Below are 13,254 nucleotides of genomic sequence, written 5' to 3'. Positions count from 1 at the left end.
GCCCACTCATTATCCTAACCAGCTATTTTCCTCAAGTGTGCGTCGGGGTGTGCTGATGCACACATCCATCCCGGTGCTGCAAATGGAACAGGAGGCCTCCCGAAATGCTGCAATCAATATTAATGTGCTCGAAATCACACTTCCATCTGTTTCTGAATTAATAAAACACAAAATAGATGTCCTTATTTCCCTCTCTCTCTCTCTTTTAGCAAAATGCTTCAAAAGTCGCTCAGATACCATCTCCATGGGTAGGCAATGGAAAGTAAGTATCTTATGAAAATTGCTTTTTCATGAAAATGAGTGATTGAATGGACCCCAAATATTTTGCATCGACAACTCAAGAGTGAAGGTCATCTTTTGTGCATGCAAAATTCCAGGCAGGTCTCAGCTAAAGGCAAGACAGAAAAGTTAAAAAATGATATGATACCAAATTCTTCAACTATTTGATCTTTAAGCCAAATTATGGCCATAAAAAGAACTGTTAATGAAATGGAAAGCACCATGCCATTTGAGGGAGGCCGAGTCAAGTTAACCTCCACTGCATTGAGTTTTCAATGATTCACTCAGTAATGAAAGACCAATGAAATATTCATTGATATATGGTAAGTGCTGTTTAATAAAACCTAAGGCATAATAGTTCTGAAAATGTGAAGGCGCTTAGTCAGCCAATTATCTGAGCCTTCATGATGATTTTTATAGCAATACTAAAATAGCCTGACCTAAAATATAAAAGCATCTACTCTGATGTGGCTCTGAGGCACCATGGAACCACAGCCTCCCACAGCCTGATTTTGAATGCTCTGTGCTTGCGGAGCTAGGAAGGGCCTAGCAGTCATGGTGTGGGAGTCAGAAAGCCCTGTGACCTACTCCTGAGGCCGCCCCTAGCACATAGGGGCACCGAAGGAGGCCCCCTCCCTCTCTCGGGGTTGGTTTCCCTGGCTCTTTTACGAGGAGCATGTGAACCCCAGTTCTGTCTCCGCCAAGAGCTGGCTACGTGCCTCTGCTCACCTTGTTGGGTACCAGTCATCCCCCCAACCCAATGACTCCAATACCACCTCGCTACCCCAGGCCCACTTCCCACAGGAAGCGGGAAGGGAAGCAGGATGATGGTGGAAATAGCCTTTCAAAGAGAGCCTGTTTTCGAACTCCAAGCTGCCTTTTCAATTAGTCATCATTTCAAAATCCTTGCATCGCTGATCCAAACGCTTTCTTCAAGAGTAAAACAGTTGCCACTGCCACTTTATAAACAACTACAAATAACACTCCAGAAGCGGTGGGACAATGGGCCCTACTTTGAGATCATAAAAACATTCAGAGTGAGGGAACAGGACCATTAACAATGGCTCATTAACTCAACTCTTGTATTGAAAGGAAGCACCGTTTAAATTGTTGAATTGGGTCTTACTCTTATATTGATGAACAAAAGGGAGAGTGATTCTCTCAGAAAGTTCAGAAAATAAAAATAACCACTGAAAGGCCCCGAGGAAGCTATTTTGTCTGAGCACAAAGGAAAGGAAAGGCAAGGCCAGGTAAGCAGCCATTCAAGGATTGTGGGAAGTTTGTTTCTTTTCTTTTGTTTTTTTTTTTTTTTTTAATTCTGAAACAAAAGAACTCAAACACATCCTAAAGCTTGTGAAGTCACACTAAAAACCTCCTGTACTGACTTTTAAAGCAGCTTCTGTGTGAAGAAAGCACACTCCCTTTGGTAGGTCATAGAGCTTTTCAATGAGGCAGCCCAAAACAAGTCTCCCCGGGGTTACATCCCGTTCATTCAGGAAACACTTCTGGTGCCTCTCCTCTGCGCCAGGCCCCCAATGATGTGCTGGGGACTCTGAGCTGAATAAGACGCAGTCCCTGAATGCCAGAAGCACGCAGCCCAGTGGGGGTGACAGGTAGGAACTCAGTGCCCTGGCGGCCCCAGAGAAAGAGAGCTCTGCCTCACTGGGTGGTCAGGGAAGTCTTCTGACTCGGTTCCCCCAGGGATGAGGGTGGCTGGCCCCACACAGGGCCTCTCACAGTGCCTCCAAGGAGCTGCACCCCTAACCCCAAGCCCTCCTCAGCTGGCTGGCCATTGGAAGTCAGTGGCATGGAGGCAGCCATGGTGGCCCTCTCCATGGCTGAGGGCTCTGTAGGAGAGTGTATGGAAAGAGCAGCAGAGGGCTAGGGCAGAGCTTCAGGAACCAGCCTCAGCAGCGGCAGGGTGAAGTGGGCCTGGCAAAGAAGCAGTTGGAAGAAGTCAGCTTGCTTTAGAGTAGAAAGCAGCAAACTTCTTCCGTAAGGGGCTATATAGAAAGTGTTTTGGGCTTTGTGAACCAAGAGGCAAGACTGAGGCATTATGTAAGTACTTAGATGTATTAGAAGGAGCCCTGGTGGAACAGTGGTTAAGCACTCAGCTGCTAACTGAAAGGTCTGCGGTTTGAACCCGCCAGCTGCTCTGCGGGAGAAAGATGTGGTAGTCTGCTTCCATAAGGATTACAGCGTTGGAAACCCTATGAGGCAGTTCTACTCTGTCCTAAAGGGCCGCTATGAGTCAGAAATTGGCATGGACTCGACGGCAGTGGGTTTGGTTTGGGTTTAGATATATTAGGTTCTCCAGAGAAACAGAACCAATAGGATGGAGATAAATAATGGAGATAATGGAGACAGACAGATAGATAACCAAAACCAAACCTGCTGTCATGGAGTCAATTCTGACTCATGGCAACCCCACGTGTTACAAAGTAGAACAGCTCCATAGGGTTATATTGGCTGTAATCTTTATGGAAGATCATCAGGCCTGTCTTCTCTGGAACCACTGGATGGGCTCAAACCACCAACCTTTAGGTTAGTAGTCAGGAGCAAACCATTTGCACCACCCACAGATCTTATATATACTGCATATAGTGAGAACGGTGGTGACCCAAAGCAAACCCATGCCCAAGCTCTCCCAAGGTCTTGCCTCCACTAGTGACTGTAGAAAGGAAAGAAAGAGGGAAGGATGGATGGAAGGGAGGGAGGGAGGGAGGGAGGAAGGGAGGAGATGGGATAGGATGGGAAAGGAAGGGAAGGTAAAGAGAAAGGAAGGGAAGAAGAAAGAAGGGAATGGCAGGGGTGATACTGGAAGGGAAAGAAAATGGATTTAACTATAGCCCTTCAGTAAGACTTCAGTGTTATAAACTAAAAAAGTTATTTTCAAGATAGAAGAGGTAAAGAGAGGTAATTTGTTTTCCCTTGTGACTTCCGGACATGATCGGAGATCATTGAATCCAACCTTTTCTTTTAGTAGAGGAAAGCCAAGTCCAGTGAGGGGAAGGGATGGAACCAGGGCTTCTGGGGTCCCAGTACTTCTTTCACAGCACCTCACAGTTCCACTTTCAACATGGGTGGCACTTGATATCCTGGTAGTTTTCTCTAGAGATTACAAAGGAGAACATATTCCTTTCCTGCCATAAATTGACATTTCAGAGTCAATGACCACCACTAGGGGAAAAGACTAGAAGATAGCATTTGCCACAAGCCACAACAAAAAAATCCAGCATTCACTGCTGTTTTGTCATTAACTAACCCTTCTGTGCCTGGGCTCCTTAGCTTGGACATCTCCCCACCCCACCACTGCCTTGAGAATAAATCATTCCAGCAATAAATAATGAAATATCTCAGCCCACAGCAGGCACACCTTCATACCCTCATGCACCGGACAAGTACAGAGCAGGTGTGAGGGACACACAGCTGAGTCCGAGCAAGGATCTAGTTTCCCCCTCAGACCAGAAGATACTAGAAGATACCAAAAGACTGACTCTGTTTGCAGAAATGGGCCAAATCTCTCCCGTGGATGTAGGCCTAGCCCATATGAGTCTCAGGGAGAGCGTATCATTTGTAATTGCTCACAGATCTAGTCAGCAGCATTTGGCGTTTCAGGATGTTGTGATTGCGGTTCCCCCGAATCATATGTGCGATGCCTATTGGGACGCGCATCCACTCTGTGAGCAGGCGTGGGCTCTGAGGAACACAGCCACACCGGAACTCTAGAGTTGCCAACAACACAACTGGGAGAGGGGGCAGTGGGCTAGGTACCGTGGTGATGTTCTACAGTGTGTTTGGAGGAATGAGAAGGTTCCTTCAAACATGCAGGCTCAGAGTCCCAAACACAGCTTTCCCCCATCTATTTTACTCCTCATCATAAAGTAGTACATTTGCATGGACAGTTGTTCAAAGTGTGGCTGAAGAAAGATAGGGAGGCCGAGGGACACACAGACCTTGCCCATGTGTACAGGAAGCCACCCATGCTTTTGAGACTGTCCCTGGGCCAGTCTGCAGTAGGTCGACCTAAGCCTAGGCCCTGGAGGAAACATGACCTCCACACTGTGTTCAGCCAGCAGGTGACTCCTTGTTGCTGACGTTAAAGAAGGAAACGGAAATCTATGTCCAAACATTAGTACTGCCTGAAGCTGAAAGTCTGAAGACTTCTCTTGATAAACCAGCATGCAGTTAACCACCCATCTCTGCAGCACATCTGACAGAATCCTAGAGACAGTTTCCGAATCCTACTTGTTCTACCTTCCCTAATACTGCTCCTTGGGGGCTTTGCTGATTGTGGTGACTGCTTTTGGAGCACACTGTCATTGTGGTTTCCACAAAACATGTTGATAATAGACCAAGATTGCACATCTAGTGTTTTCTAACTGCCAGTAGCCACTCTGGCCAGTAGCATGCAGAGCTAGCTCTGAGCTGTTTCTTTCTCTGAAACATTGCAACATTCATTCTAGATATTTAAAGTAAGAGCTGTATTTTTGGGTAGCATTCATACCAGAGAGTCACCAAAGCTGCGCTGGTATTTCCAACAAAAGCAGCAGTATGCTTGGATTCATCGATGGTAGTCGTTGTCGAGTCAACTCCGACTCGTGGTGACCCCATGTGTGTCAGAGTAAAACTGTGCTCCATAGGGTTTTCAATGGCTGGTTTTTTAGAAGTAGATCACCAGGCCTTTCTTCCGAGGAAAAGAGAAGGGGTCTCACTCTACAACTTGGCCCTGGAGCTCTGTGTGGGTTCGTCAAATGAGGCAGGTATGGGGTGGTAATCAGCTCTCTCTGGGGCCTCTGGAGAAAGCTGTTGTGTTGACAAAAGCTCTAGGATGTCCCCCTGCAAGACAAGCTGGTGGGATATGGGAACAACCCTCACTCCACTGGGGCTTCATGTATGTACACCATGCTAACCCTTATTCTGGCAAATGGTATTCTACTGAGATCCCAGCAGTATGAAGAGGGAGGCCTAGAACCCAGCCATCACTCTTCCCTGCCTGTCTAACAAGGCCCATCTCTTTCCATTCCCCAGGAACACTCCTTCCCCGGTGTCTCTCAACAACGTCTCTCCCATCAACACAATGGGGAACTGTAACAATGGCCCAGTCACCATTCCCCAGCGTATTCACCACATGGCCGCCAGCCACGTCAACATCACTAGCAACGTGTTAAGAGGCTATGAACACTGGGACATGGCCGACAAACTGACAAGAGAGAACAAAGGTATGCTCACCCACTCTACCCATCACTTTCGGAGCACGATGGAGTCAGTTGTGTTTTGAGGAACTTGACTTTTGATGGTAGCCTTGTCTTTCTGTCTCTGATTGCCAGGGCTTAGATGAGAGAAGAGGGGCTTAGCTCTGGGCTGACTCAGTGACCCATTTTTGCTGGGAGAGTGAAAGAGCTGGAATTTTGTTCTCCTGTAGAGCTCAAACTTATCTGAATGGTGATATGTTGGCAGACAACTATTTCAGAATTCCACTCAAAGATAAAGATCAACACCCAGAAACAGAGGCAAAGGAACAAAGAATGATTTGTAAATTAATTAAGATCCTGTTGGCTTTTGTTATCAACTTTAATATTTTTTTTTTTGAGAGATGAGGTTGAACCAGGCCTCTGTCTTCATTATAATAATCAGCTCCAATGAGTACATGATGATGTGGTTTGGATCAAGAAGCAAGGGCCAAAGCTCAGCTAGTATTTCTCACTCTGACAGCTGAGATGAAGGATCAGGGCCCTGTTCATGGCAACACGTGAGGTTTACTACAAAAGAAATGCAGAGAGGACCCTGCTTCCCCAGAGAGTGAGTCTGGGCTCTTGAGTGACTAATGTTGCCATATGTGGCCCTAGCTGCCACTCAGGCTCACAAGGAAGCTTCACTGTCCTGAGGAAGGTGGAACAGAGAGATAAACAGCACTTTTGCCCTGGCCATTCATTTAGAATGGCTAATTCTGACTCAAAGGTCACAGACTACCCTACTTCATTCAAGATAGGGACAGATGTAGGCCTTTGAGAATCAAACTACAAAGATGTGACCCCAGCAGTTAAGAGCAGTGGACATGTCTGGCCAGGAACAGGGAAGCATTAGCATGCTGCACCGTCCAGGGACTGCAGGGTGAGTGCCAGATCCTAAGTAGTCATAGGCTTTCCAGGAATCAGGTTGGGGCTGCAGGCCCCATAGATGAAGGTGAGTTTGCCCAAGGAGGACTTCCTGGGCCGCCTCGCCCGGTTCATCTCCAAGCCCTGGAGTCCTCGAAACACAAGCAGCGATCATGTCCTTCCGACTCAGGCCCCAGGGCCTCAGCCTCTTTCCCTTCTCTCCTCAAAGCTGCTACTCTGTGATCAGGGGTTCTCTGCCAGGCCTGATTATGGAATAGGGCAGAGTCCTCCCAGCCCTCCTCCTTGCTACCCATCACAGACCTTTCACGCATGAAAAATTTCACTACTGACCATGTGGGAAAACAGTCCAAATGGAGAAGAAAGAGCACAGATTTTGTAGCCTGATCATTTAACTTTGAACTCCGCCTGGGTCATGCACTAGCTGGGCGATCTTAGGCAAGTTACTTAAACTCTCTGAGCCACTTCCTAGTTCCCAGTTGTATAGTGGATGTAATAATGATGATGAAACCTACCCAGAATGATTATAGAGATGGATTGAATGAAATAATACATGTAAAGCGCCTAGCATAAAATATTGGGTGCAAGGTAGAAACCTTACAAATGTTCGTTCTTTTTCCTTACCCCATATTATTACGTATCTGTATAACTCAGGAGTTCCTGGGTGGTGTAAATGGTTAACACACTCGGCTGCTAACTGAAAGGTTGGAGGTTCGAGTCCACCCAGAGGCACCTCAGAAGAAAGGCCTAGTGATCTACTTCCAAAAAAGCAGCCATTGAAAACCCTATGGAGCACAGTTCTACTCTGACACACGTGAGGTCACCAGGAGTCCTGGTTGACTCAACAACAACTGATTAACTGGTTATGTAACTCAAGGACTTTGTGGCTATCAAAGCACTTTCCATAATTTGAGACTTTGACTCTCAAGCCAGCTATAAAGTTACACTGACTTCCGAGGTTATTTGTGTGTATTAGTTACATCTGTTTGTGCAGCAATTTCAATGATCATAGATAGCATTTTTAAACACCTGCTATATATCAGGCACTGCACTACTTCCTTTATTGTTTATTGTCTCATTGATCTGTATTTTACAGATGAAGAAACTGAGGCTCAGTGAGGTTAAGAAGCTCACCTATGATATCATAGCTCTTAATGCTGGAAACAGGAATTGAATCTAGATCTGATTCCAGAATCTGAACTCTTAACCATTAGGCTACATTGCCCATATAGAGAGCAAGGTTAATAATGGGTCCTCAGGAACCTTCAGCAAGATTGTGCAGTTAGTTACCTGAGTAGTGGGCAAGTCTTAACTTGTCTACTTTTCTAGGTTTCTGGAAATCCAGAGAAAATTGGCCCGGAGAACCAAGCCTATCCAAGGGTTCTGGAATTTCAAGTGAAGACATAAGCATTTTAAGACTTACGGAGCTTGTCTGCCTCCACCCTTCTCTATTTTATTTTTTGTTGGTAACTGGAGGGCAGTTCAATATTTATGGGTTTCCTTCATAATTGCATCCATTTTCAAAATCTGTTCAAGTCATTCCTTCTAAATTAGCTGCAGAACTTTCCAAGAGCAATGTGGTGGCTTTGCCGACGTTAGGGTGAGATGGTGCTAACCTTGTCATTAGCACAGTGTGTCAATGTTACATATTGAATCAAAACAATTCCGGCATTCCACCAGAGGAGAGAAAATGTGTCCTGCTAATGCTATCATTGGGCTTTTCTCTGACTGTGCAGAGGACCTGGTTTGGAATCTTCTGGTTGCAGCCTCGCGTTTCACATGCTTGTCATTTCTGATCTGCTTAGATTTGAGTATTTTCTCCATATCTGTCTTGTCCATATAGAAATGGGCAACTAGAAGCTTCCTTTCTGATTGGCACTCTGCCTTCCACTGGAGACAACCTTGTCCTGGAACCTTTTCCCACTCGATTATGCCATGGAGATGGGTGAGATTGGCTCCCCCAGTGGTAGTCCCTGCACACACACCCTTGCCTGCCCACCCACACAGCTGCAGATGGCATACTGCAGAAAGTTCTGGTGCTCAAAATGGGCCAGTCAGGCCTATGATGTCCTCTGGTCTTTGATGTAGAAGCCCCATGCTCCACCTCCCCAGCTGCTTACACTGCTCACTTGAAACCGTTGTTAAGACGGTGACCTGGGTATCTAGTTAAGAATGCCACAGAGAGCTTTGTACAGAATACTCAGGTGTCTTCCTGGCTCAGGTGAGGCTCCCATTCATTCAACAATGACTAGGTCCTTTAACATTTTCCTTCATATTGCATTACATAAGAAAATATATGAGATGCCAAAAATAATTTACTCCTTTATCAGCAGAAGTTATTTTTATTGCATAGTACAGGTTAAAAAGTATCACATAATCAAATGAAGTTGATACCTAGAGAACAGGCCCATATGTTATACATAACATGAAGAATAAATGCATTGTTTAGTGAAATACCATCTGCTGAGCAATTAAGCACATGTAACCCAGGCATGGAAATTGCTTTCCAAGACAGAAGAGCATCCCCATCACTGCAGGACAGTCTCCAGTTTCCCCTACCCGGCTTCCTCACCCCCAGCCAACACAGGCGTGATTTCCTCATGGCTGAGGCGGCCTCCTCTGTTGGGAGCAAACAAAGAGGATGCCAGAGAGCCCTCACGTGGAGTCAAGTTGACTCCAAGGTCAACATAATGGCAAGCAAATCCATTCAAGCTAGTTTTTAGACGTCACTTAGTTTTTCCCACATATCCACACCACCACCCACCCCCAACCCAAAGCAGACACTCTAAAAATCCAAGCACATTGGTTAGTATGGTAGCCTCAGTGCTGCCCTTTCCCCATCTGGACATTCTTGCCATCCATGTCATGGGGAGCAGGGGAAGTGGTTATGGGACAGACACTTGCAGGTCATTCTCTGTCCCTAATGTAATTGGTAATAAAGCTTACCACATCACATTCCTCCTAGAAGTTTATTTGGCCTCGGATGCTGTTGTCCAGGTTCACTGGTTTTGTCTACATCATGCCAAGAAAAGTCAATAAACTGAGTTCATTACACACAAGGAAAATAGAATATTCTCAGTCCAGTAACACATAGAATGACAAACAGCTTTATATATACACATATTTATATACACATATATATCTATTTATACTGAACGTGAAGAAGACTTGAAGCATTTACTAATGAAGATCAAAGACTACAGCCTTCAGTATGGATTACACCTCAACACAAAGAAAACATCCTCACAACTGGACCAATAAGTAACATCATGATAAATGGAGAAAAGACTGAAGTTGTCAAGCATTTCATGTTACTTGGATCCACAATCAACGCCAATGGCTGCAGCAGTCAATAAATCAAACAACACATCGTATTGGGCAAATCTACTGCAAAAGACCTCTTTAAAGTGTTCAAAAGAAAAGATGTCGCTTTGAGGACTAAGGTGCGCCTGACCCAAGCCATGGTGTTTTCTATCTCCTCATATGCATTCGAAAGGTGAACAGTGAATAAGGAGGACCAAAGAAGAATTGATGCCTTTGAATTATGGTGTTGGTGAAGAATATTGAATATACATGGACTGCCAGAAGAATGAACAAACCTGTCTTGGAAGAAGTGCAGCCAGAATACTCCTTAGAAGCGAGGATAGCGAGACTTCATCTCACATACTTTGGACATATTATTAGGGGAGACCAGTCCCTGGAGAAGAATATCACGCTTGATAAAGTAGAGAGTCAGAGAAAAAGAAGACCCACAACAAGATGGATTCACGTAGTGGCTGCAACAGTGGGCTCAAGCATAACAACGATGGCAAGGTTGACACAAGACCAGGCAATGTTTCGTTCTGTTGTACATTGGGTCACTATGAGTTGGAACTGACTTGATGGCACCTAACAACAACAACAACAACACCTGTTTATACACACATATATATTTATTCACACATGCACACACACGTCATAAACCTCCACAGGATTATAATGTACTTTTAGAATCCACTGTCTGAGAAAATATAAAGTGATAAAAAAATAATTAAAAAACACTTACTGTGAATTAAGTAACAGATTTAAATGCGTTTGTGTTTTATTAATCACAATAACACCTACAAGTATTTTTCATGCTGCTGAGTTTTGGCAGCTAAATACAGATTAAAATAACAGTGCTTGATATGCATATGGAATTTTGGTCCCCTAGTAAGCAAAGCTATAAATGTTTGTTGAATGAGTGAATGAATTAATGAATGAGCAAATGAATAGCTTTCCCAGTGCCCATGTGGTTGTGGGATTTTGTGAAGGCCATTTGGCAATCTGGAGCATATTTCTGTGATCTCATTCAAAGGCCTGACCAAAGTCTGCTCTGATTTTCAGAATTCTTTGGCGACCTGGACACATTGATGGGGCCTCTGACCCAGCACAGCAGCATGACCAATCTTGTTCGCTACGTTCGCCAGGGACTGTGTTGGCTGCGCATCGATGCCCACTTGTTGTAGTGGGTACTCCCCATCTCGCATCACCACCCACCACTCTACCTCTACCAGCGCCCTTGTGGTCACTGGTGGAACTCCACTCATTTGGGAAAGTTCTCTTTGATTATGTTTATTTTTATGCTTCTTTTGATATCTGTGAAAAACAGAAGTCATTGTAAGTGGACACTACAACTTGAGAGCAGTGTACGTTTTATTACCTAGTCATTTTTCAGTATTTTATATGCATTCCTCAGATCCCACTATCCTTTTGTGCTTTACGGAATGACACATCCCTGTAGTATTGTTTTAAGTCCACACTACCCAAAACAAAGAATGGAAGACACTTGCGATGATAACAAATTCCTGAGAAATGAAACAAGATGTCTTACACATCTTTGAGAACTTAGACACAAAGGACCTGCAAAGATTCAAATTTTTAGCCATAGCTCATCCCCAAACTATACTTTTATGTCCAGAAAAGAACATATTTCAGAATCCATTGTTAAACTTTTATGCTTCCCACGGACTCAGTCTTCAGGTGAGAATTTCCATTGTCAAAACCCAGTGGCTAGATGTTGTAGCAACATCATAAAATCAAGGGTGTTAAGAAAATAAATGAGCATAACAATGCCACTCTTAAAAAGATGCTACGCCATGCAACCGAGGCCTCCTTTGTTAGCATCCCTTCCTGATTGCCCATTTTTTAAATTTTAATGATGAGAAAGAGTGTTGCCATTGATTTTGACAACTCTAAGGCATGAGCTGGCATATTTAGTTTTGAGCTCCATGATCTGAAGTGTAAATCCTCACCTGGGATTTTCTTTGTGCAAAGCTCTCCTTTTGAGGAGCAGTTGGGTGGATACTCGCCCTAGTAGCCAAAATGCTACACTCCAGTCTTAGAGATGGAAGATAAGAGAGGTCTGGAAAATGCCAGACAAGGAATTCATACCTCTGCCTCCTTTGTAGTTGGTGGGTGGGTCCACAATGGGTAGGATTTATTCATTTTATTTTGCTGAAATCTATGGAAACAAAAGTCAAGTTATCACTACCTAGAAGTAATAATATACAATTTCTTTCTTAGTGGCTTTAAAATCTAGACTTCCCCAATTTTTATTCACATTTCCTATTTTTACAGGGTTTCTTTTCTTCTTCTTTCTTTCATATTTCTTTTCTTTTTTTGGATCATAAGTTTTTGACTGAAATACAATCACTGATTCTATTAAAGTCTCTATTAGCATGAAACAATTCCATGAAAATTCCAAAGAAAACTCTAAACTCTTTAAATAGTAGCTAGCCTTTTTTTTTATAAAAAAAAAAAAGAGTCTTGGGGTAGTACTTCATTCTGGGGTGCTTTCAGAGAGCCCTGAAGATTGTGAAGAGTTCACCTAATTTGGAGACAGTTCCCCATCAGTTGTGACTATTCCCACCCCTTATGACCCTCTACCTTCATTTGATGTCCCTAAACATCACAATGTAAATACCATCTTTGGTGTTCCAGCTCACCAGAAGAATCCCCCACGTGCAGTAAACACTATCCTGATGTCAGTCCATTGTAATTACCTGCTAGTATATAATTCCACATAGCCCTTAATCTGCTGAGTTCTTGAATTCTGTTCACTGAGTTATGACCAGATAAATAATAGATACATGCACATGAAAGATGCAAACTTGTATGATTTTTAAAGCAAGTCATGCAGGTCTGCTATAGGAACAGCAAGTGGTCACCTTGCCCTCTCATTGTCAAGGTTATATATCTCCCCAATTGCAAAAGAGCCAGACTTGAGCTCTACTCTGACCATCTTTGAGCTTAAGACCCTTTTGTTGTGGAAGTCATACTCCAATGGCTGAAGCCACGTTGTTGAGATGGCTGATGGGAACACCCCAGCAGCTGAACCGAGCACTTTTCAGGCTCCCACTCTGGTTGAGCTTTACTTTTGCAACCTCGACAACAACACTCACATGCACACACACACACAAACACAAAACTTAAATCCAAGAGAATCCTGTCTGAGCCTCTTAAGTGAGGAAAACAATAATGTGGAAGACTATGAACACCCAAGTCATTTATATCACATCTGTGGGTGTCACATATCAAAATTATGCTGATGGCCTTGCAGTGACTCAAATTCTCTCTGTTTTCCTTGGCTTATCAGGTCGAGTCCCTGGCTTCCATACATTGAAGCCTACTGGCCTGACTTGTAAGTCCAACCTAGACCAGGATCCTAGACCATCATGGATTTAGGGGTAGAATCTTCTTGAAATTCAGTCTCCAGAAACTAGACATTAGAGTATTAGGGGCAGTTTCCCTGGGAAACAAGCATATTACCTTGTGGATAAAAGACTTGTAGCTCTAGCTTAGGTTCAGCGAGTTGTTACATCTACTTTACATACAACAG

General features: G+C 44.1%; 1 protein-coding gene across 1 annotated transcript in view; it reads left to right on the top strand.

Annotated features, from left to right (window-relative positions):
* The window catches only part of AFF2 (ALF transcription elongation factor 2), a 543,144-nt gene extending 530,940 nt beyond the window's left edge, over window positions 1-12,204 (top strand). Inside the window, exons 19-21 of the mRNA XM_023735455.1 lie at window positions 210-262; window positions 5,311-5,501; window positions 10,761-12,204. Of these exons, the coding sequence (XP_023591223.1) occupies window positions 210-262; window positions 5,311-5,501; window positions 10,761-10,882 (366 nt within the window). The 3' untranslated portion in view covers window positions 10,883-12,204. The remainder of the gene's footprint in view (window positions 1-209; window positions 263-5,310; window positions 5,502-10,760) is intronic.
* Window positions 12,205-13,254: the final 1,050 nt, after the last annotated feature.

This window comes from Trichechus manatus, unplaced genomic scaffold, assembly GCF_000243295.1.
Source record: "Trichechus manatus latirostris isolate Lorelei unplaced genomic scaffold, TriManLat1.0 scaffold00079, whole genome shotgun sequence".
Lineage (NCBI taxonomy): Eukaryota > Metazoa > Chordata > Mammalia > Sirenia > Trichechidae > Trichechus > Trichechus manatus.
Note: the sequence above shows the minus strand (reverse complement) of the source record. Positions and strands in the feature narration are given on the sequence as shown.